At 49.7% G+C, this 22,891-nt stretch overlaps 11 protein-coding genes across 11 annotated transcripts; 7 read left to right on the top strand and 4 right to left on the bottom strand.

The window, feature by feature from the left end:
* Positions 1 to 619: 619 nt before the first annotated feature.
* On the top strand, positions 620 to 1,366 carry N7455_011849 (uncharacterized protein; the record flags this gene model as incomplete). The annotated part of the gene is made up of 4 exons (XM_040953753.2): positions 620 to 845; positions 906 to 1,032; positions 1,086 to 1,213; positions 1,266 to 1,366. 4 exons carry the CDS (start codon positions 620 to 622, stop codon positions 1,364 to 1,366), a joined length of 582 nt encoding a protein of 193 aa, XP_040815663.2.
* Positions 1,367 to 1,876: 510 nt separating this feature from the next.
* Positions 1,877 to 4,657, bottom strand: N7455_011848 (pseudouridine-5'-phosphate glycosidase/carbohydrate kinase family protein; the record flags this gene model as incomplete). The annotated part of the gene is made up of 7 exons (XM_040953974.2): positions 4,436 to 4,657; positions 4,150 to 4,358; positions 4,001 to 4,100; positions 3,904 to 3,945; positions 3,616 to 3,846; positions 3,263 to 3,563; positions 1,877 to 3,191 (listed from the first exon to the last, which is right to left on the bottom strand). Exons 1-7 carry the CDS (start codon positions 4,626 to 4,628, stop codon positions 1,877 to 1,879), a joined length of 2,391 nt encoding a protein of 796 aa, XP_040815607.2. The 5' UTR covers positions 4,629 to 4,657.
* Positions 4,658 to 4,799: 142 nt separating this feature from the next.
* On the top strand, positions 4,800 to 6,588 carry N7455_011847 (dolichyl-diphosphooligosaccharide--protein glycotransferase subunit OST1; the record flags this gene model as incomplete). The annotated part of the gene is made up of 3 exons (XM_040953850.2): positions 4,800 to 5,260; positions 5,362 to 6,403; positions 6,463 to 6,588. 3 exons carry the CDS (start codon positions 4,800 to 4,802, stop codon positions 6,586 to 6,588), a joined length of 1,629 nt encoding a protein of 542 aa, XP_040815664.2.
* A 309-nt stretch (positions 6,589 to 6,897) lies between these two features.
* N7455_011846 (uncharacterized protein) lies at positions 6,898 to 7,695 on the top strand (the record flags this gene model as incomplete). The annotated part of the gene is made up of 1 exon (XM_040953959.2): positions 6,898 to 7,695. The coding sequence occupies one exon, from the start codon at positions 6,898 to 6,900 to the stop codon at positions 7,693 to 7,695; it is 798 nt and encodes a 265-aa protein (XP_040815608.2).
* A 373-nt stretch (positions 7,696 to 8,068) lies between these two features.
* Positions 8,069 to 10,744, bottom strand: cef1 (putative cell division control protein (Cdc5); the record flags this gene model as incomplete). Its single annotated transcript, XM_040953823.2, has 4 exons — positions 10,595 to 10,744; positions 10,506 to 10,539; positions 10,093 to 10,433; positions 8,069 to 10,037 (listed from the first exon to the last, which is right to left on the bottom strand). The coding sequence occupies exons 1-4, from the start codon at positions 10,618 to 10,620 to the stop codon at positions 8,069 to 8,071; spliced, it is 2,370 nt and encodes a 789-aa protein (XP_040815802.2). The 5' UTR covers positions 10,621 to 10,744.
* A 184-nt stretch (positions 10,745 to 10,928) lies between these two features.
* On the top strand, positions 10,929 to 12,364 carry N7455_011844 (ribosome biogenesis protein NOP53; the record flags this gene model as incomplete). Its single annotated transcript, XM_040953807.2, has 3 exons — positions 10,929 to 11,062; positions 11,149 to 12,093; positions 12,148 to 12,364. 3 exons carry the CDS (start codon positions 10,929 to 10,931, stop codon positions 12,362 to 12,364), a joined length of 1,296 nt encoding a protein of 431 aa, XP_040815702.1.
* A 325-nt stretch (positions 12,365 to 12,689) lies between these two features.
* rex4 (putative 3'-5' exonuclease) lies at positions 12,690 to 14,841 on the top strand (the record flags this gene model as incomplete). The annotated part of the gene is made up of 6 exons (XM_065606766.1): positions 12,690 to 12,967; positions 13,048 to 13,653; positions 14,057 to 14,247; positions 14,330 to 14,404; positions 14,496 to 14,713; positions 14,788 to 14,841. 6 exons carry the CDS (start codon positions 12,690 to 12,692, stop codon positions 14,839 to 14,841), a joined length of 1,422 nt encoding a protein of 473 aa, XP_065459932.1.
* A 413-nt stretch (positions 14,842 to 15,254) lies between these two features.
* On the top strand, positions 15,255 to 16,405 carry N7455_011842 (putative mRNA decapping hydrolase; the record flags this gene model as incomplete). The annotated part of the gene is made up of 3 exons (XM_040953732.2): positions 15,255 to 15,336; positions 15,395 to 16,072; positions 16,164 to 16,405. 3 exons carry the CDS (start codon positions 15,255 to 15,257, stop codon positions 16,403 to 16,405), a joined length of 1,002 nt encoding a protein of 333 aa, XP_040815746.2.
* Positions 16,406 to 16,607: 202 nt separating this feature from the next.
* On the bottom strand, positions 16,608 to 18,018 carry N7455_011841 (putative integral membrane protein; the record flags this gene model as incomplete). The annotated part of the gene is made up of 4 exons (XM_040953969.2): positions 16,608 to 17,071; positions 17,141 to 17,205; positions 17,273 to 17,775; positions 17,866 to 18,018. The coding sequence occupies 4 exons, from the start codon at positions 18,016 to 18,018 to the stop codon at positions 16,608 to 16,610; spliced, it is 1,185 nt and encodes a 394-aa protein (XP_040815619.2).
* Positions 18,019 to 19,433: 1,415 nt separating this feature from the next.
* Positions 19,434 to 20,243, top strand: N7455_011840 (ubiquitin carboxyl-terminal hydrolase; the record flags this gene model as incomplete). The annotated part of the gene is made up of 2 exons (XM_040953957.2): positions 19,434 to 19,482; positions 19,543 to 20,243. 2 exons carry the CDS (start codon positions 19,434 to 19,436, stop codon positions 20,241 to 20,243), a joined length of 750 nt encoding a protein of 249 aa, XP_040815573.2.
* Positions 20,244 to 20,508: 265 nt separating this feature from the next.
* N7455_011839 (uncharacterized protein) lies at positions 20,509 to 22,473 on the bottom strand (the record flags this gene model as incomplete). Its single annotated transcript, XM_040953848.2, has 5 exons — positions 20,509 to 20,880; positions 20,946 to 21,278; positions 21,326 to 21,482; positions 21,562 to 22,071; positions 22,247 to 22,473. 5 exons carry the CDS (start codon positions 22,471 to 22,473, stop codon positions 20,509 to 20,511), a joined length of 1,599 nt encoding a protein of 532 aa, XP_040815623.2.
* Positions 22,474 to 22,891: the final 418 nt, after the last annotated feature.

The following is a 22,891-nucleotide window of genomic DNA, read 5'->3' as shown; positions in this document are numbered from 1 at the left end:
TCCGATTTAATTAAGGACCCATTTAATCAAGTACCGAGTTGAGCTCCTTTTTACCCCCCACATTATTATAGTGTATAGTTGTTTTTACCCTATGGACTACCCCATGATATCTTTGTTATTTAGATAACTTTGTCAATATCCTTCTCCGGTCAAATATTGACTTGTACTATCTACTTTCGAGTCCAATTGTAATACCGCCTCATGTTTACTCCTTTGAGCTATTGTCAGATATCTCGGAGCCAAGATCCTACTTGAAACGGCCCGGTTTCATTGAGGAAAGATTTACGTGAACTGGGATGAGCACTCGATTCCAGATCAGGAAATGATCCGGGCATAGACAGGAAACGCAATGTCGCGTATTCCAAGTCAACAAGGAGAATAAGCGATATTCTCACAGTACCCTTATGGGGTGCCTCCAAGTGACGTGATCTTTTCCTATTCCCACACGGTCGTGAAAGAGCATCCCGATCACCCCCATTCCTGTTGCTTAAGCTATATAAAATATCTGGATATAAGAAGGAGCTGCTGTCCTCCACTTTCTTCCTCCATCAAAATCAAAGCCGTCTGTCTCATCAAAAACAGTCAAACCACAAAGCCTTCTTATCCATTATATTGCAAGATGCAGCTCCTCTCTCTCGTCAGTCTCATGGCACTTGTGCCGGCAGTGTTCTCATCTCCAGTGACCGAATTCAAGAATATCGCGGTCCGAGCTGATGATCGGGGCACCGAAACCATTGCTGGCCTGGGAGCCCGCAAGCAGGCGGTGGTTGACGCTGGCGGCAACACCCGTGACCTCGCGATTGCAATGCTGGAGACGACGACAATGACCACCGATTACACCTATGGTATGTACAGGTAGTAACCAGATTGTGAAACGAGTAGGGTGTTAACAATCATACCTACAGGTGACGGAAAGAGTGGTGATGCCACCAACTTCGGTGTCTTCAAGCAGAATTGGTACATCTTGCGACACTCTGCATCCGAATTCCTCGGACAGACTGTTGCCGATGTTGATAATGGCGCAATCCTCAAGTAAGTTCTCTGGCTTATAGACTACCACGATCATGTTGGCTGATACTCGCTAGCTCCGATCTGGGCAAAGATATCCAAGCCCGCCACGAGGGTGAGGAACACTACGGATATGAAACCTGGTTCAGTGGCCACCGCAACGGAGAAAGTGGTGTCAACAACCCCGGCACGGCTGATATCAATGGTGAGTTTTCCTATTCCATGAATCGCTTGACTTATTCTCACATCGTGGATAGCGTACATCGATGCTGTGGCATGGATTCAACAGCAGATTGAGAGCGATGAGAAGTATCAGTCTGATGATACTCGGTTCTGGGTTGATGTCCAGGCCATTTAGGGTGCCTGAGAAAGCATAACATTCCCTGCCCCCCTCAGGTTAGGGTGACAAGGGACACATTTGACTTAGCTCCTCTGGAGATTTCACTTCTTACACTCGTCTGGTCATATCACTTTCTGCAACTTTATCGCAAAAATACGATTGTTTATCGAGGAGCCGTTCCTACAGTATAGAAAGGAGCATTATCATAAACAGGTTCCATTTTGTTGGGCTTTCAGGTAACCCAGCTGTATCGCCTAATAAGCTCTGAGGTCGGCATATTACGACTATAAATGAAGAGCTATTACCCTACAGTGGACCTCAGCCCTATGGGTTGAAGGAACTGTTGCAATTAATCAGCCAAAACAGCGACGCCTGCTCGATTTTACTCATTAAAAAGTGGCCAGGAGTGAAGACTAAAACGGAAAGGTAAAGGTATACCTGAAATTCGATGTATTTGTACAGTAGTCCGAAGAGCCTTACTTCAGATATCAACGTTATTAGTCCTAGGGTCCTGTCACAGCTACACAATTACAGCCCCAATAGGCCCCGCAGCTCAACCAATTCCTTGCTCACACCTCCAGCGCTAGCCAATGTTTTACGGCTCGCCTCCTGAGCAATAGGAATGACATCCTCAACGCGCACGGAAGAGTCCTTAGCCAATCCAGCCACCACGACACCTAGCAGCGTATCACCTGCCGCATTGACACTGACAATGTCATCAGCACCTAGAATAGCAGCAGGCGGGAACAGACGCATGTAAACACCACCGAAAGGCACATCCGACGCAGGCGACGCGCGGGAAAGAATATACGGCGCAGACTCCGGATCCGTAAGACGGGGATCTCCAGGTGGCAGAAGCTGAGTGAGTAGAGCACCCGCACCACCAAGCTTGGTAACGATACAGGGAATGAAAGGAAGCAGCTGAACAGTCTGCTGCGGAAGGCCCTCATCGACGAGAGACAGCGAAGTGACTGCAATGAGACGCTCACGCGAGCCTGCCGGAGACATATTCATCGTGTTAATGATATGCCACCATTCCGCAGACTCGAAAAGAGAAGATTCCCGCGCAGCAGTGTACATAGCCGCCAGCTCGAGACGGTTCGGACACGCAAGACTGATAGCATTATCTGGCACAGTCTGATTGGTACCGATAGTTGCGCCGGTGCTGTTTGCACCGCTGCCGAACAGACGTCGGGATTTGGCTGTTGAAACGGGTTCGAAGGCTACGCGTGCGCCGTGTTTGCGTGCTACAGCACTCCACTTGGCCATTACTTCGGGCCGCCAGTTGGCATCGATAACGACCCAGTTTGGCTTTGTGCGTTCGAGGAGAGGTTCCCAGAAGCCGTCGAAGTCGAGTTGAGATTCGGGTAGCTCGACGATGCCCATGTCGGCCATGGCTACTAGGAGGTCCTTTTTGACGTCGTTGATTGCGATGTATTGTGCTGTGCGGGTGGATGGCGTCGCTGGGAGGACTTGAATGCCTGCGGTGCTGAGGCCTTCTTTTTCAAGGGTTGATAGTGCGGCGCGGCCGCTGAGATCGTCTGCAACGACGCTGCAGAAGAGCACATCGCTACCGACGTAGTTGGCGGCAACGGCAACGTTGTGGCCAACGCCGCCTAGGCTTTGGCCGATAACTGCTGGGTTGGAGGTGTGCGGTACTGGTGCAACCTGTGTGGGTTCGTCTCCGAATGGAGTGTAGTCGCAGGATAGATCGATGGCTAGTGAGCCGGCTACCACGACATCTGCCTTTAGGGTCGGGGTAATGGGTGCCTCGGTGATGGCTGGTTTCGGGATATCTTCAACTTGACTTGGCAAAGCTACACCTGGGATTGATGGCATGTGTCTAGAGGGAAGGAGATCTCCGAACTTAGCATTGATTGAATCTCGTATCTCGTATCTAGAAACAAAACTCACCGAGACCCTGTTCCTAGGTCAGCTTGTTCAAGCTTGGCAAGTTCCACAGCTACTAGGGTTGCACGCTTGACATTGGATTCAACCAACGCCCGGTTAGCGACTACGCTCTTTCCACCGCTTAGTTCCTTGATCTTAGCAAGCACAAATGGCGTGTTGTCACTGCCGTTATAACCCTCTACATGGGAAAGGCGGATAGCTTCTTCAATGACAAGATCCATCTCGGCTTTAGGGATTGAGTGCTCCAGGGGGACGGGGTTGGCGAAGTGGATTCCGGAGGCTACTGGAAGCTTTGATTGCGCATCTGGAGATTCTGTCAACGGGAGTGTAGCTTTCAACGCATGGGGTAAACTTACAAACTATGGCAGCAGCTTCAGCTTCATTTTGAATAACTCGGGGACTGCGGATGCCGCTCTCTCGTGTAAAGAAAGCAGGGAAGTCAACGGGGCCATCTCGGCCATCAGCAAATGTACCCACGCAGACACCTTCGGTCTCCAGGTATTCGAGCGTTCGAGGAATGTCCAAGAAACTCTTGCATCCAGAGCTGATCACCGTCACCGGGGTTCTTCCAAGCTCAGTAAGATCGGCTATAATCATTTGTTAATACCTGGGGATTCTGGGTTTGTTTCCACAGGCTTCCCTACCAGAGATATCCATTGAGTTTTCTCCTCCGCGATGCACACCACCTAGAGCAAGTCAGATGGGCTACATTTTCGATTGAACTTTGATCGTTGGATTTACCTAGTCCACCAGTACCAAAGATCTTGATACCAGCTAGTTCTGACAGGATCATAGTGCCCGAGATTGTAGTACCGCCATACATAGGCTTACCAACCATGCCCTATTATATATCAGTTTCAGTCCTCTGAGCCATTGCAAAAACAACTCACCATGCCACAGATATACCCGAGATCTCTACGAGACACTTTCAGAGCGCTCTTATCTTGAGCTGTCGAGGCCAGCTCGATAAGCTCTTCCGTACTCAGGCCAACTTTGGCCACACCACCAAGGATTCCTATAGTCGCAGGAACTCCACCATTGGCTCTCACAACAGACTCCAACAAGGCGGCGAGAGCAATATTATCGGGATAAGGGAAACCTACAGCCGATCAGTCTTGGCTTCCCCGCTTTTGAGCGAAGCTCTTCAATCCCAGGAATGAACAGGGAAAGACTCACCGTGTGTATAGATTGTCGTCTCGAGTGAGACGACTGGTTTCCCTGTAGCAACTGCATCACGCACCTCTTCTGACACCTTAAAGAACTTGCTCTGGGCAAGACCATGATAACGACGAGCAGACGACAGTTGCGTTCCCTTCAAACAGCCAGACTTTAGAGCAGCTCGAGATGCGAACATCGTGCGTGACAACATGATGATAGCTGAAAAGAAGATTCAGCTATACCTCCAGCCAATTTGAACCTGCACGTCAAGTATGCAAGAAATAAAGAAGCAAGATGAGGAGAAGCTCCCGAGATCAACTAGGCCCTTATCAGTGATAAGCCGGAGTGCGCGATGTGGCCGCTTCGGCGACCCTATTATACAATGGGGACCACGTATCATCAGCTTCGCAAGCTTCCCAAGGTTCATCGACCAGACACATTCACAACTTGGATTCTTGAACCTTTTGAATCTTGGAGAAATTGTGTCCTCCAGGTATTCATAATGAGGTTTTTCACCGCCACGGTGCTCGGGCTGCTCGCGCCCAGCCTGTGCGCCGCAACCAACCTTACTACGCCTAGTCGATTGGATCTTCCGTCCGGCTTCAAACCACCGCAGGTTTTCAGAAACACAAATCTGGTTCGGAATACCAATTTGGAAAAGAGCTATGTGCGGGAAACAGTCAATGTTGTTGTGGAGAATGTCGACAACAAGCCTCAGAACGACTACTACATCCCCTTCTCTGCTGAGGTGTTCGACCGTATTGGAGGCTTCGAAGTGAGGGATAAGAAGGCCCCCGAGAAGGGACGTTTCGACGTGGACTATACTGAAGCTGTATCATCCGAGTGAGTATCAATTGGGAAGCCAATGGCCATGCCAGGGGTCTAGCCTTGTACTCGGCGAGGCACATACAATGTGACACCAATTCTAACATCGATTGAAACAGCGGCAACCAATACTTCGTCATTCACCTTCCCGAGCCTCTAGCCCCGAAGTCGCAGATTACCCTTGGAATCTCGTACTCGGTGCTTTCCTCTCTCAGCCCGCTTCCCGCGACCATTGGACAGGCGGACAAGCAATACCTCACCTACTCCTTCTCCGCCTACATGCCATCCGCCTACACGACGGATACCCAAAAGACCAAGTTGAAGTTCCCCAGCACCAATGTGCCGGATTACACAACCACTGATGGTCTCAAGCCCGGCTCGGACCCCGAGCGCAAGGGCGCGACATACACCTACGGCCCATATAACACAGCCAAGGTGGCCCCGGGCACCGATCACCCAATTACTGTCCGTTACGAGTTCACTAAGCCCGTAATCACCGTGAATCTTTTGGAGCGTGACTTGGAAGTCTCACACTGGGGCGGCAACCTTGCAACCGAGGAACGGTACTGGCTCCGCAACAACGGCTCAGAGCTGACCAAGCAGTTCTCACGTGTCGAGTGGACTTTCACCAGCTACCAGAAAGCGCCTACTTCTGCGGTCCGTGAGCTGACATATCCGCTTCTTCCCGGCTCTGTCGACCCTTACTTCATTGATGATATCGGCAATGTCTCGACCAGCCGCTACCGTCCAAGCGTTGGTAAGAGCGCGGGTAGCTTGGAGCTGAAGCCCCGCTACCCTATCTTCGGAGGCTGGAACTATAGCTTCCGCATTGGATGGAACAACGACCTTGCTTCGTTCCTGCGCCGTGCCGCGGGTGTCGACTCCGACTCCTATGTCCTCAAGGCCCCGCTCATTGAGGGACCTAAGATGGCCGAAGGTATCCAGTATGAGCGCGTGATTGTGCGTGTTGTTCTCCCCGAAGGTGCTCACAATGTCCGCTTCGAGATCCTCGAGGGAGCCAACAGCAATGGCCTTCCTGGTGCGAACCACATTCACGCTCACGTGAGCTCTCTCAAGACTTATATGGATACCCTGGGCCGGACCACCTTGACCCTGGAGGTTGATAATCTGACCGACGAAGCGCGTGACTCCAAGTTCGTGGTACGTATTGATTTGTATTGTCACTTGTTTATTTCGCACTTATGCTAACTTGCCATTAGGTTACATACGATCACTCCATGATTGATGCCCTACGCAAGCCTTTGACTATCTTCGCGGGGCTGCTCACAGTCTTTGTCGCTGCCTGGGGCATTGGAAAGATTGATGTCAGCATCAAGAAGCGGTGAACTGCGTGAAATGGATTCATATTGATATCATATTGTCACTTTTCTATAGTCGTGTCCAAGAGATCTCACCAATCGACTTGTATGTTTACAATGTTTTCAGCTTTCCTTCCAACGTTCCTTCCAAAGTCCATGTAATCTTGAAGTTAGGGTCGCTCCTTCCTCTGAACGTACTTGCCTACTTGGGCATACACTATCAGATCGCAATTGTAAACAAACCTCCATATTGACTCAGGTATTACCTCGTGCTCGCTCCTCTGCGATTTATCATCCTCTTTCCTTCACTCCCTGCGCGTCCCATCCTCTGCAACCATGCTTCAAATAAAAGAATCACCGGGTAAACCTCGTCCACCTCCCGTGGACGACAACACCACGCAAGACTCGCCATCCAAAGCAAACCTGACTGGCACGCGCGACCGCCTCGGCCCAGTGATGCTCTTCATCGCCCGAGCCTCGAACCTGACCGACCACAGCTACCCAAACGCAACCGTGACCACCAAACAAATGCACGAATACCTCCGCTCACTTCTGGTGATCACCGTCGCCGAGCACCGCAAGCGATTTGGTGTCCTAGGTCTCCGTCCCCACAAGGTGCAGACAATCATCCAACCCGCCCCGAACCGAATCCCAGGCATCAGTCGAATCGGCAAGTTTCTCGCAATGGCCCTCGAAGAAGCCCGCGAGTCCAAGACTGAGTGCATCTTCGTCCTGCATGGCTGGGATGGCTGGACAACCGACAAGGCGACCATCACTGACCTGTGCGAGCCATTCCGCGACGTCCCTTTCTCCATCCATGTTTATGCCAACCGCGGCACGCCTCGTGAGTTCTTTGAAGTTAACGGTCACAAGGTCAATGCGTACATCAAACACAGGGTTGCTGCCGATGATCCGGCTATTGTTGGTGATCGTTCGACCGCGCTTTTCATTCGCATGCTGGAGGTTCTGCCTCGCTTGAATTATGAGAAGTACTACCCTGTTGTTTCGGATGCGGAAAAGGATACCCTTGCCAAGTACGATAAGCGGATTTCTGGGATTTACGAGCATGATGAATACGAGGATCGTCCAAAGGTTGAAGGTGCAAAGCCCGAGACACCAAGGCCCGGCGTTTAATATGGCATCGGTAAGTACGAACAATAATACCCGGTTTGTCTTTACCAATGGATTTTGACTTTATTCTTCTCGTGTAGCTTGATACTTTCCAGAAGGATCTAGGAAGGATGACATTGATTCATGGAAGCGAGGTTGGAGAGGCTCTGGGATGTTAACAAGTCGGAGGCCATCAATTAGCAAGCAGCTAGTCCAATACGAAATCTTTATCAAACTCTTTATTGCACACGATAATTTGGGTACATATGTATGTCAGGTAATCTTCCAGTAAATGACCGCGTACGGTTTGTCAAATTAGACTGAGGTAGTAATTGTACAGAAGAGCAAGATATTGTGGTCATGACGCAGAAGAAAAAAAAAGCAAACTACCTAATGCCTAATGCCATCCATTGACCGTACCCGTCCCAGCAAGAAGTTCATCAAGCTCATCTTTTCGGCTCTTGTACAAATCCTGAGCCTCCCGCTCACGCCGCATAACGAACGATACCGCTTCGCGGAGTCTCTCAAGTCGCCGGGTCACAGCTGTTTCCTCAGAGATCTGGAGTGTGCGGAAAGCGTCTAGCTCATTTTCAGCTGCGGGCAAAGCAGCACCAGCCTCCAGAATCTTTGACCGCAGCGTCTTGGCACGGTTCTGGTATCCGCCGTAGTGCAACGACAGCTTCTTTTCGAGCTTGTTTCCACGCTCAGCAGTAGCAAAGAGGGATGTTTGAACAGTGTCAAAGGCCGCAACCATGCGTTGTTCTTCCTGGAAGGCATCCTGCTCATCATCCTCGTAATTCTCAAGACCGGGCAGAGACCTGGCGCGAGCTGATGACCAGCCGTCGTCGAATTTCTCTTGCCATTCCGACTGCTGTGCTTCAGCAGAGGCAATCTCTGCGGCAATAGACGCTCGTGCTGCGTCCAATAACCGGTCATCCAACTGACTCAACTTTGGTGCTTGGCCCTTGATCTGCGCGTCGGGGACGGGGAATTTGCGAGAGTCATGTGCAATCAGGATGGCAGCTTCGTTGGCGATCAGGCCTTCGATGGTGCCGGTGGCCTGGGAGGCACGTTGCAACAAAGCGTTTAGATCAAGAACAGCGGGACGAGGCAGGCCTCGCTGGTAAACTTGTGATTGACGCTTGAATTCAGCCTTGGCGGCCTTCTCTCGTGCCTCGTTGTTACGGCGATCACGCTCAGCCGCATCCTCTTCGCTGATCTCCTCAGATATGGTGGGCTCAGTGGTCTCAGATGGAGCATCAAATTCCCACTCGGATTCTTTGGGCTTGGGAAGCGAGGCCAGCTTGCTGCGCATCTGTTCGCGAACGAACTTCTCGTGCATTTTAATGTCTCGGGGTGTGCTGCCAATGAGCTGACTACCCTCTCCCTCCCGGTTCAAAGACAGATGGTCTCGTGGGGTGTGCAAGGGCGTAGCACCGGCTCCAATTCCAGGCATAGGTGTTGCACCCATGCCATTCGCCTGGCGGAATGGCGTGGCCATGGGGTTGGGGGTGACAATCGCTTGCCGCCGAGGAGCAATCCCATCAAATCCAGTTGATGAGCTGCCCTCGTGGAGAGGTGTGTTATCCCCTCCCAGGAGGGAAGACTGAGTTTCAGTCAAAGCTCGAATGTTCTTGATTTCGTTTGCAATGCGATCCTCCTCGGGGGCAGCTCGCGGGGTTCTGATGGGAGTCCCTCCAATCATAGTCGAGTAATCTCCAAGGAGTTCCCGGGTGCCTGCGTCATCGTAGCCCATTCGACTAGCTTTCTCCCCAGCCATTCCCATCTTGACAACATGTTCCAGTTCGCTTTCGCTGACCTGCGGTGCTGGCAAGTTCAATCCCCGTCGCTTGTTGCTCTGTTCAGCCTCGCGAATCTTCTGCATTTGTCCTGCTCGTGCAGCTGCAGCAGAGGCGGCCGAGGTGCTGCCTTTATCGTTCTTGCGCTTCTTGCGCTCCGCATCATCGTCTTGGTCACCCTTTCTTTTATTTGCGAGTTGCTGCTTCCGAGGATCAAATGCTTCTCGTTGGCGTTCATTCTGATCTTTCTCTTCAATTGTATCGTAGAATCCAGGGGCGGCTGGCTTTTCGAATGGAATGTCTGCATTGTAATCCATCTGGCCGGGCTTCCGCGTGACGACCTTGACGTTGATACCAGCATTCTTGAGTTCGCGACGCTTCTGGAGAACGGCCAGTCGACGTGACTCTTCTAATTGACGCTCTCGGGCCTTACGTTTGGCCTTTTTACCCTGTGTGTTGGCAAGACGAGCACGCGCTTCGCTCAGCATTTCTTTCTCGTCTTCATCCAGATCGATCGTATCGGGACGGGCAGGCTTGGACTCAGGGTCGGGATCGAGTTCACCGGGTCTAAAAAGAATCAGCAACACGAACATCATGGCCTTTCACAAAAAAGTTCACGTACCGTAGGCGGCGAACATCGTCCGCACTGGGGGCGGCGCTCTCCTCGCCAGGTCCTCCCAGACCGAGCTCGTCATTTTCGCGAGATTCGGCCTCGTCCAAAAGTTTCTGGTAGCGTTCGAGACATTGTGTGGCAGTGCGCCCGACGATGGGAGCAATTGTGCGCCATTGCGTGGGCATCAGCTTTGCAAGGTGGAGCAGTTTCTCATCCTCTTCCCGCGACCATTCGACCTTGCGAATACCCGGGTCCAACCATTCAATCCAGCGCGCCTTGCATTGCTTTGGGGTTTTCCGTGCGAGCAGAGAGGAGACTCGAGCCCACTGGTTGAGACCATATTTGGATACCTGCGATCGAGTCAGTTTTTGCTTTATCAAACGTTGGCTATGGGGGTTCCCGGTGAGTCAAAAATAACGTACAGCTGCCCGAAGCACTTCATCCTCAATGTTGGTCCTAATAGAATGTTAGCGACCAAACCTCGTGGGCGGATTCCAACAGTGACACTTACCAGACACCTCCTTTGACGACAGGCATGGCGTGTGATCGCGCTGAGCGCAGTATCAAACCTTCAAAAATCGATAGTAAAAGATCAAGGGTGCCACCAGAAAGATGGAGAATGACAACCCACTGGCGTATAGGGAGTTCACGCGCCGTAAGTGATGACAGCTTGAAGCGGAAGAAAAGCGAGTTCGCAACCAAGCGCGGTAAACGTGGTAGCCGCGATCCACCGCCCCCGCGCGTGCTGAGATAAGCAGATCCAGAAATTTTTTGGACCGGAAAAAAAGATAAGCCAATATTTTCGTACTATCATCGTTGACTGTCTGTCTCTGTTGTTTTCCACAATGTCGACCTCAGTGGATGCCCCCAAGCAATTCAAGCAAGCTTCCCGTAAGGGCAAGAAGGCGTGGCGCAAGAATGTCGATATCACCGCCGTGCAGGAGGGTTTGCGCGATCTGAAGGACGCCGAGATCACAGGGTAGGCCTATCTTTGCTCCTTTTTCTTTTTTTTTTTTTTTGGCTCCTTACTTTCAAACTGAGATTCTAATACTCTTTGCCTGCTAGTGGTCTTGTCTCGGAAAAGCCTTCCGACGAGCTTTTTGTTCTCGATACTGTCGGTAATGAAGATGTGCGCAAGTCTATCGCCAAAAAGCAAAAGAAGCCCCTCAAGTCAGACGAGATCCTTGCCCAGCGGTCAATGATCCCCGCCCTGGACGGCCGGAAGCGTGTAAACCCGAACGTCACCGACGGAGTCATTGAGCCGAAGACGAAGAAGCCCAAGAGCGACTGGGTTAGCAAAAAGGAATATCTCCGCTTGAAGCAAGTAGCAAAGGAGGGAAACCCTCTGGGCAAGAAGACCGAAAATGACTTCTACGATCCGTGGGCGGAGGATGCCGAACCCACGCTCACGTACGACGACCCTCGCTTTGATTTCCTGCAGAAGCCCAAGCCCAAGGTTGAGCCGGTCACATTAAAACATGCACCGATCTCACTTGCTGCCAACGGAAAGCCCATCCCCTCTGTTAAGATGCCTCACGCCGGAACCAGTTACAACCCTGTGTTCGAAGAGTGGGACAAACTATTGGAAACACATGGTGCCAAGGCAGTCGAGGCTGAGAAGCTGCGGTTAGAAGAAGAGGCCAAGGAAGCTGAGAAGCAGCGTCTGATTGAGGAGGCCCAGAACGACAACGGCGAGGTGAAGTCGGATGACGAGAGTGCCTGGGAGGGCTTCGAAAGCGAGTACGAGAAGTCCGAGTGGCTGAACAAGAAGCGTCCCGAGCGGAAGTCCAAGACACAGCGCAACAAGGTCATCCGACGCAAGGCAGCAGAGGGGAAAGCGAAGTGGGAGGCAGCGCGGATAAAGAGAGATGAACAGGCCCAGCATATTCTCAAGATCACCGAGCAAATCCAGCAACGGGAGCTCGAGGGTGAGAATCAGTCAGATGCGGATGATTCTGAAGACGGTGATGACATTGCCCTCCGCAGGAAGACCTTCGGTGGCAAGAAAGCGTACGTTTTTGTTCATTTTCATATATCGATGTTGCGGCTAACAAGTTATTGCAGTGTACCCGAGCAGCCATTGGAGCTGGTGCTTCCTGATGAGCTGCAGGATTCTCTACGTCTCTTGAAGCCGGAAGGCAATCTCTTGGATGACCGATTCCGAACATTGATCGTTCAGGGTAAGCTCGAGTCCCGCACACCAATTACCCAGGCACGCAAGGCCAGACGACAGATCACGGAGAAGTGGGCTGCGAAGGATTTCAAGACTGGGTACGAATGATTTTGCATATTCCCTCTAAAAGCGCGTGCATTTTGTTATCTGGACATATAATGTGGTCCTAAGGTTAGATGAGTTAGGATCAGGTTTCATTTCAATACTTTTCAAGCACTTAAACCAGAGTAATCATTCTATTTGTAATAATTGTATATATATCGTATATAAATTGTACATAGTATTGACCTATCGACAACATAGTCCAAGTATAAAGTCCAGTCGCTACCTGGTCAACTATCAACCCCAAAATAAAAAAGTGGGTCCCGAAAATTTACTTGCTTATCGTCTTTTTTTATCTTTCCCATCTTCTCTCTCACCACCAGAACACAGAATGGACAAGACAGCGCTTTCCAGTAATTGGAAGAAGCTGCAGGCGACGTTGAAGAAAGATCCTACTGTCAAGCGCAAGCCCTCCGACCGCGAATCCGGAGATGGCATCGTGAAGAAACGCAAGTTGACAGAGAAGCAAAAGCCATATAACCAAGACGCCAAACCAACCCTCAAGCGCAAGAGAATGTCTGATAAGAAAGAGACTGGCGATTCAGCCGCTGTACCCGCTAAGGTCGAGACGAGTTCGCGTCACAAGGAAAATGAAGGCCGTTCATCAACGTAAGTGCTAGATCACCGATCATACAGCCATATTCTTTGGACTGTCCCTTTACTATCAGCTACTAACTATCCACCTCCAGCGCCGATCTAGGAAAATATGTCGCAATGGATTGTGAAATGGTGGGCGTCGGACCAAACCCCGACAGCGACTCTGCACTTGCCCGCGTCAGTGTGGTGAACTTCAACGGCGACCAAATATACGACTCCTACGTGCGCCCGAAGGAGATGGTCACGGACTGGCGCACGCATGTGAGCGGGATTGCCCCGAAGCACATGGTGGAGGCACGAACCCTTGAGCACGTCCAAAAAGAAATTGCAGATATCATGAAGGACCGTATTCTCGTCGGTCATGCCGTCAGCAATGATTTGGACGCTCTCCTCCTCAGTCATCCCAAGCGCGATATCCGAGACACGAGCAAGCACGCGCCATATCGGAGGATCGCGGGTGGTGGATCACCACGGTTGAAGATGTTGGCTGAGGAGTTCTTGGGAATCACGATCCAGGAAGGATCGCATTCTAGTGTGGAAGATGCTCGGGCTACGATGGCTTTGTATCGTCGGGAGAAGGATGCGTTTGAGCGGGAGCACTTGAAGAAGTGGCCCGCTCGCATGATTGCCGACACTAGGGGAGAAGGGCGAGGGCCAGAAAAAGAAGAAGAAGAAGAAGACCACACGCAAGCGCTGATGTGGTTGAATATTCGATATAGCTTTCGAAGAGACATGCTTAGATACTCTGTACATGTATACCCCGATCATTGCCAATTGAAGTTTTGCATTATCACGAGAATTTAGAAGTTTCTATTTTTTTATTTTACTTTCACGACTTCAAATGCATTGAAACATCTATAATGTACTTGTAGAGATAACTAGTTAAGTAGATATTTGTAGTCGTCGAATTTCCACTTAACGCGGAGAACGGAAGAACGCGTCGCGCCTCACCTCCAATCTTTTGCAAGAATCAGCGCAACCACCCAGACCGCAGAACCAAGGCAATACCTCTCCGGTTACAAAGTTCAACAACATAAGAAAAGACTGGCAACCAATTAATCCTACCAAATATCCCGGATTACACCGTTACTGCCCCGCTAGCCTTCAGACCCGTCCTCTACGAAGAGCAACCGACACAATGCCCGACATGTACGCCATCCAGCCAGCGAGCTCACAATCCGAAAAGAAAGTCTCGACTCTGCAATGCACACCTAATATCATTCCATGCCGGATTCACCACGACGGGCCAATTGATTCCTTGGATCGGTATTGGACAGTGAAAGACGAAAAGGGTATGCAAGACAAACAGCTCTGGCTAGAGAAATCCAGATGGACCAATGTACACACAAAAGCTAACATCTCTTTTATATCCAGATAATACACTAACGGCGCATTTCCGCGGACGCAAACTTCGAGGTCGGCGCGTCGCCCTTCCTGATGGCTATCAAGGTACGAGAGAACGCCCAAATAAGCTCCCCAAAAGTATGCAAACTGCAATTGAATTATGATTGGCTAACTCTATACCATTGGATATATATAGGTGTAGTCGCAACACCCACAGACCGCGTGTTACCCGCAACTCAACGGGCAGACAGTGACGGCGTTGAGGATGCAGAGACTGAGCCCGAGGAACCGGTGAAGATTATGGAGATGCAGTCAACCTTTGATGAGTTTGTAGTATGGGGACATGAGGCTCTTCCTGCGGCAGATGACACTTTTGTCAAGGGAGTGGAGGAGTGGCTGCAGTTTGCGGACGCGGTATGTTTTTCCCCTCTAATCCTAATCTATCTGGGGGATTCTTTTTTCTTGGTTCGTTTCTAATTGTCTATTAGATGCATACAACCCCAACATCAGTAACGAATGGAAAGGAGTCTGCTGCTGCTTGAGGAAGGCTTGTTGGGTTAGGATGGAGTTGATGGAGGCTTTTTGTGGAATCTAGGTTGTATATCAATGCATCTAATAGCATAATTTTGTGATATATACTTAATTTTGCTTGAAACTGAGTACTGAAAACTCCTTATAATCTTTATCAAATAAGAACTATGTGTTGAAGAAGGCTTGAGAGCAACTGTCTATGGCTCAATGGATACACTTAGGGCTCAATGTACCAGAATATCAAAGCTACAGTATTATATAGATAAGTTCTAACAATAAACTGAAGTATCAAGGCATTGCAACAACACCATCTCATAGATCTACACCAAAACGATAAGCCTGACCGCCCCACCCGATAAAGCTGGATAAATCATACAAAAAAACATCTTGAACCTCCCTACAACCCAGCATTAAGCCTCTAAACATGGCCGACTCCCCAGAAACCTCGGACCTCGCCCCAGAGGCCCTAATCACCAAATTCCAAGTGACCAAGCTCCTCAAACAAGGTCCGCCTCACCCACCCCTCACCCCGCAACCAAAAGACTAAAAAAAACCCCCCTCCAGACCAAAACGGCCGAAGAATCGCCCTCCTAGGCACAATCGACAACACACAAGGCATCCTAGTAGCCGAACGAGCCGCCTTCGCAACCGAATCCCTAGCAATCCTCCAAGCCTTCCACGCCGCAATCACTCGAATCAACAACCTAGGCGACAACGACATCTACCGATGGTACCTCGCCTCCTCAGGCGGCCACAACAACGACCCAACACCCGCCGAAGCAGCCAACCCACAACAAGACCTGAAACTCAACCTCATCTGGCCCTGCACCGCCCGACACATCAAGAAATACTCGGACCAGCAGCTGCGCATGGTAACCGAGACGGCGGAGATATACCGCACGCACGTGCGGCCGTACATGCACGCGAAGCGCGAGGAGGGACAGCTGGGCTGGGTGTTTAATATTCTGGAAGGAAGGACGGAGCAGGAAGATGTGATTTTGCGGGATGAGGGACACGGGCCTGAAGATGGGTTTTTGATGTTGCCTGATTTGAATTGGGATCGGAAGAGTTTGGGGTCGTTGCATTTGTTGGCTTTGGTGGAGAGGAGGGATATTTGGAGTTTGAGGGATTTGAAGAGGAGTTTTGTGCCTTGGTTGAAGTATTTGAGGGAGAGGGTGCTTGAGGCTACGGTTTCTATGTATCCTGGTTTGGAGGAGGATCAGATTAAGCTTTATGTTCATTGTGAGTTGTTTGGGGGATTACATTGTGTTGCATTGTGTTGCACTGGATATTCGGTGAGGGGAGTGTTTTTTGCTGACTTTGAATACCACAGACCAACCGACTTACTACCATTTCCATATCCATGTTGTCAATGTTATGCTCGAAGCTGGTGCAACGCAGGCAACGGGTAAGGCTTTTGGATTGGAGAACTTGATCTCGCAGCTTGAGACTTTGTCTGGAGATGGGGATCCTAGTCTGGCTGATGTTGATTTGACATACTCCCTGGGTGAGGCTAGTGAGCTGTGGACGGATATTTTCCTGCCTTTGAAGCAGGGAAAGCAGCCTGGTCGATAGAGGGGGAGTTGTTTTTGAGGCTATATCAGATACATATTGACCAAAAAGGCTCTAATGACTGAATGAATCAAATACAACACCTGCAACGCTATAGATCTAACCAGAAAGCATTACAGTATACAAATCCTGAAAACAACGAAAAAGTTAATGGAAATAAGGTATTAGTATATACATTTTAAAGTCATATCTACACGTTGTTCAATCATACATGTTCCCGCACAATGATCCGTTCAGCGTCATCCCTTTCCGTGGAAGTCTGCGTAACCTCAAATGTGCGATGAATCCCCAACCCCAGATCAGGCAATCGAGGCGAAGGCCGATCAATAGTCAACCTCTCCTCACTGCTACTCGGGCTCGTGGAATAGGTGGTGTCTTGAGGATCTCTCTGACTCTGGATAGTCGTGACAGTGACGGCAAGCTTATCCGGTCTCAAGCGAGACTGCCCGCTGTCGTCCAGCGAGCCTAAAGGAAAAGGTCGGTTTTCAGGTCCTCCCAACGGGCGCGAGGCAGACCGTGAGCGTCCGCCGGGAAATCCAGATGAGTAGTATGGGTCTGAGTGGGAGCCGGTCCAGATGCGGAGGAGGGGTCGGAGGGTTGCGAGACTACCGGCTGTGATGCCTAGGCCTGCTTCGACGTTGGACCAGATGGCGATCTGGTATGTTGCGTCTATAATGACGGGGTTGGTTAGATTTCTTCATGTCTTGGTGTATTATTTGGAGAGGGTAAGGGACATACAGAGGAAGTCGGGGTCATAGAATGTTGCGACGAAGGGGACACGGACGATAACCGCGGATGAAGCACTATGGAATCTCTTGTTAGTGATCTGGAAGAATGGAAACCCCGAGATGAAAAAAAAAAAAAACATACATGCAAGCCATGCTTAAGATTCCCATAACGGCGATCTTGGTCTGGCGCTTCATGTGAAGTTTGCGGACGAGGAAGATGGGCAAGATGCCGACGGTGAAATCACACAATGCGGCAAATCCACTGTAAATGTAGGTCATGATAACGATGATCTTCATATCCATACATTTCCCTATAATAGTAGGATCGTGGGCCAGCTTTGTCCAGAAGTATTCCAGTGGCCTGCACTGGAGGAGCATGAGGAACATGAAAACCAGGCCGGCGATGACAGTCAAGGCCATGACGGTATAGAGGGTCCAGATGTGGAGGGGTCTGATAGTGATGCGCATTAAGAAGATGCAGACGGAGATCTTGCATCCAACCGAGGCGAAGCAGTAGGCGATTTCGCAAAGCCACCAGTATTTCATTGCGGTGAGGCGATTTTCGACAGTGAGGTTTTCCAGCTTATGACCTGTACCATAAATCGAGCCTCCGATCATGGTTCCACAGAACATGGCATACCATAGCTGTGGTAGATTGAGTTTGTTAGATTTCTGGTTATAAACTCCACAAGAACAGGTTCGGGAAGATCGGGAAGGATTCAAGATTGAACATACCAATGCTATTACCATAACCCCATCATCCCATCCAAATGCCTTTACGATCCAACCGCGCACATAGATGCGCAGCATCACCGTGATGGTGGCGATAGGCAGGAAGACCGCGGCGACGGTCTGAACCGCCGTCTTTCTTTGCTGTTCATCGGTCATATCGGCAGAGGTTTGACATGCCGAGAAGGATTCATATGTGTGGGGGAGAAGGATTCTTAATAAGTACGTTCTCCTGTCACGACCCGCTAAAACCTACAAAACACAGGGGCAAACATCGAAGAACTAGAGCCTTTTAGCCCTTGACCGGCCCAAAATGGAGTCTTTGGTTGACCCAAGAAATCAACGCTAAGCTAGCCCTGAGATGATCGACGACACGGCACACCTCAAGAGGTTTATCCAGGATCAATTGGATTTGAATAGGAGCTAGAATGTATTCCCCCATCAAGTCATGCAAAACATCTAGGATATATTAATTAACAATATATGATTGTAAAGTGTTTTAAATATTAAAAGTACCCCATGCCATGTGGGAGTGAGACAAGAAAACGGACATTCGGCATAAGGAATTCCACTAGGGTTTCAGGAGGGCCGATTTGGGCAGTTTTCGGCAGAGTCGTCAAAGCTACCATGCCGTTGGGTTCTAGACAGTGTAGCTTGATTTTTGACTTCCCCCCCGTTCCCATAATTTTTTGTTTTTTTTTACGAGCTCCGGAATTGACACGGGAACTTAGTGTGCCAATCCAGTTACTACTAGTGGACACTAGATGTTTTCAGAAAGACTGGCCACTCTTTTATCCGGTCTGTTAAAGCAAGCAAAATGGCGATCATGATCAGTCCGACGCTAACGGCCTCCACTAGTGTCTTCAAGGAAACAATGGCTTTCTCCGGTATCCTCAGGTATCCTCAGGTATCCGCCTAACTAGGCATTTAGCGTGTGGCTTTGTCATGGCCCTGTTATCGCCCACTCTTACTTGTTCACATTTCCCCAACAGCGGGGACTAGCAGTGCCTCGGTAATTAAAGTTCTCCTTTTGGGACGTTGAGCGAGGTAAATCTTGATTTTATAGCAGGTCAATGCGGAAGTGTCAAATTTTAACTTACATAGGAGGTTTCTGTTGCTATTAATACGTTACATACGGAGTAGGTAGGGATGAACGTATGGCCCACGTGAAAATGGCAAACGACAAACTGCAAACAATGTTCTGCCTGAAACAACCTTATTTCTCAGGTTTCCAAAGTTATTGCTTAGTTACTCCAATTGCAAGTACAACCCAAGACAGATACATAATTCTCATGTTTCATATTAATTCAGTTCATCTATCTCTTTTTCAACTCAAACATAAGAGGACTACGGAGTATATCCAACTATCAAAGTGCAATTAAAGTACGATCAAATCCAATTTAAGCAGCAATTAAAGCAATTAATATCGGCCCCCATAGAAAACGTGGAAACGGACCCCGCAATCCTTCGATCCTTCCCCCCTCTCAAACCTCACCTTAGCCCAAAGACATACAACATCACCATAACCATAACCATAACCATAATCACCCAAACCACCAAATAATCACAACACCATGGCACACGTCGATGTCCCAACCACCCAAAAGGCCTTCGTGCCACTAGGTCCGCCCTCACCTCATCCCCCATCCCCCATCCCCAAACCCCAAACTAACCCCTCACCAGAAAACAACCCAGAAGTAATGTCCCACCTAGTCCACCAACTAGGCCTAGCCCCAACCCTAGGCTTCACCGATGTATTCTCCATCGACGAGCCAGACCTCCTAGCCTTCGTCCCACGCCCCTCCCAAGCCCTCCTCCTCGTCTTCCCCGTCTCGCAAACCTACGAAGCCTCCCGCGAAAGCGAAGACTCCTCCAAACCAACATACACAGGCTCCGGGCCCTCCGAGCCCGTAATGTGGTTCAAGCAGACAATCCGGAACGCATGTGGACTGATCGGACTTCTGCACGCGGTTTCAAACGGCGAGGCCCGGAAACATGTCATCCCCGGCTCGGATTTGGATACCTTGCTCCGTGAAGCTGAGGGACTGGAGCCGATCCAGCGTGCGGATCTGCTGTATGATAGTAAGGCGCTGGAGAGTGCGCATGCTGGTGCGGCGAAACTGGGGGATACGGCGGCGCCGGCGGCGGAGGATAATGTCGATTTGCATTTTGTTGCTTTTGTTAGGGGGGTTGATGGGACGCTTTGGGAGTTGGATGGGAGGAGGAAGGGGCCTTTGGCGAGGGGGGTTCTTGAGGAGGGGGAGGATGCGCTTAGTGAGGCGGCGTTGGAGTTGGGGGTTCGGAGGTTTTTGAAGATGGAGGCACAGGGTGGGAATCCGGATTTGAGGTTTAGTTTGGTTAGTTTGGGGCCTTTGTTTGATTAGAGTAGGAGGAATTGGGGATGAATTTGTTCTTTTCGGGGGTGTTTCTGGATCTGGTATTCGGATACATGGGATGTCTTTTTGAGCTGTGCCTTGAAGGCAATAGTATGTTATCAAGTACATTTAATAATATGTGTCTGTGTCTGACATTCCGCCGAAAGAATAGTTATGATATATCCGAACTGTGATATTTCAAATATTGCACACATTTTTGCTTTTCAATCCCAATGCCGACTCTCTTCGAGACTAAAAAGGTCAACCCAGTAGGCTACCTCTTCTCATGCTCGGTGATATCAACAGTAGAAGAAATAACAGAATCCGTATTAGGAGTATCGGCTGTCTTCTCGCCGATCTCCTCTTCGGGGACCAACTGCTCATTTTGCGGGACAGAGTTGCCCTGTTTACCAATTGTCAAGAATGGCACCAAAAGCAAAGATGCTCCCGAAGCTGCAGCCGCAAACCAATAAACCGAGAGATAAGGCCGAATCGCAGGCGTGGAGGCGGTCATACTAAGAGCGACCGAGCTCTGCACAGAAGTAGCAATACCAACGCCCAGGTTGCTACACAACTTGATGACGGTGTTGAAGATACCGCCGGCGACGGATTGCTGGGATGGCGGGAGGGTGGACATGACGTACATCTAGATGAAGTTAGTCCATACTCCCAAAGACAAGGAATGGGAATGACGCGGGGTGTTAAATGTACATTTGTGACGTTGAATTGGATGTCAGCACCAACAACGACAAGAACTAGCCCTGGAAAAATAAATGCCCAATAGCTAGATTCCTGCTTCATGAAGCTTAGGATAAGGAACGCGGCTGTATACGCCAGTGCTCCGATGCCGGTTAATATTTTGTTGCTTATGCGGTGCAATACCAGACCGCAGACAACGTTGACCAACACTCCGCTGACAACCATTGGGAGTAGCTGGACGGTAATCTCAAGGGCAGACAGATGTTTCAGGTTTTGAAGGTAGAGGGAAAGGAAAAAGCTGACGGCCGAGAACCCCATGAAGCCAAGGGAGCAAGTTCCAATGAGCTGAACAGTTAGTTTCGATATATATCTTGGAAAGTGAGCACACATACAAGAGAGAAGTTACGATCTCGCCAGACCCAGAGAGGCATGAGAGGGTTTGTAGCAACAGATTGCCAATACAGAAACACCACGAGCAGGAAAAATCCCACAATAAACAGAGCAAGGACGTATCCCGTTTTCCAACCATCTGGAGCATCTCCAGCCAGCCTATATATAAAAAATAGTCAAGTCAGCGGATATCCCAAGAAGACATGTATACAATTCACCAGGGAAAAAGAAAACATACGAAAGCGAACTCGAAAAGAACGCAAACCCAACAACAACCAACCCCATCCCAAGAAGATCAAACTGCTTCAAAGCCTGAACACTCAAAGGCGTCCTAGCAAACCCATCAGCCGGCACCGTCCAGACAGTCAAAACGGTAAAGATAGCATAAACAACGGCAAGAGCCCAAAAGGAAGCACGCCAGTTATACAAATGCGCCGCGACACCAGAGATGATCATGCCGCCGACAAAGCCCAGCGGATTTCCCGCGCTGAAGCAAGCAAAGGCAAGGTTCTTGCGTTTTGAGGGTTTCTCGTAAGTAGCGCCTAGAGCGCCGACCGCGGGTGGGACGACTGCGGCTGCGAATAAACCTAAAACCCCAGAGAAGACATCCATGTAGATGGCGTTTGTTGCGAAGCCGGCGATTAGTAGGGAGATGGTGAAACCGCCCATACCGATTATGAAGAGGACTTTGCGTCCGAACATGTCGGCTAGCTTTCCAAAGGTGAGTAAGAAGGCACCGCTTGTGAGGCTGTTGTGGTTGAGTGCATGGTTAGTTGGTGTATAATATACATGGTGTGTGACGTCCACGGGTATGTTGTATGATGTATGACATATATGGGGATGGGAAGAGATAAAGATCAAGATCAGATCAGATCAGATCGAGGGAAACTCAAATTAAGTAGAAAAATGTGGGGAGAACGTACGAAGCACCGGCATTGATCCAAGTGATTTCAGCAGAATTCATATGTAAATCCTTGCCAATTGATGCGGTTACTCCCACAATACAGCCCTGGAAGAATGATTGCTGGCCAATGGCCATCGTGGCAGTTAAGACGAAGAGAACTTCTTGAAATGTGCTGTTGAAACATTTTGGACGTTCCGAAATATCGACCGCTGCATCATTGGCACCGTTTTCTTGATCTTTCGCCATTTCTGGAAGATCTTCCACGGAATTTGGAAAATTCTGTCTATTTCAATGAGGCTGAATTCGTTCGGCAGGTTTAGGGGGTTACACACGTCAATCTAAGCGAGAGACGTTTTCCCACGTTTTCTGAAAGAAGATATATATTGCAATAGAAATTGGAGCCATTTTATTACTTATTGAGTGTTGCATTCGCAATTCGAATCAAAAAATATGAAAATCTTTTGTCAGCGCGGAAGGCCGCCGCGCTGATCGTGGGATTTGGCCCCCTGGAAGGAATAAGGAAGCGGTGTGCTAGCTCATAGGACTGCTCCGATGTATACACCTGGGCATGTATGTACAAATATGCAAGCACCACATACATCATATACAACCTGCACCAAGTATGTATCATCCATGGATGACCTCGTACACATAAGTGCTGAGT

This window comes from Penicillium solitum, assembly GCF_028829755.1.
Source record: "Penicillium solitum strain IBT 25940 chromosome Unknown utg000009l_segment0_segment0, whole genome shotgun sequence".
Lineage (NCBI taxonomy): Eukaryota > Fungi > Ascomycota > Eurotiomycetes > Eurotiales > Aspergillaceae > Penicillium > Penicillium solitum.
This window is presented reverse-complemented; position numbering and strand designations above follow the sequence as displayed.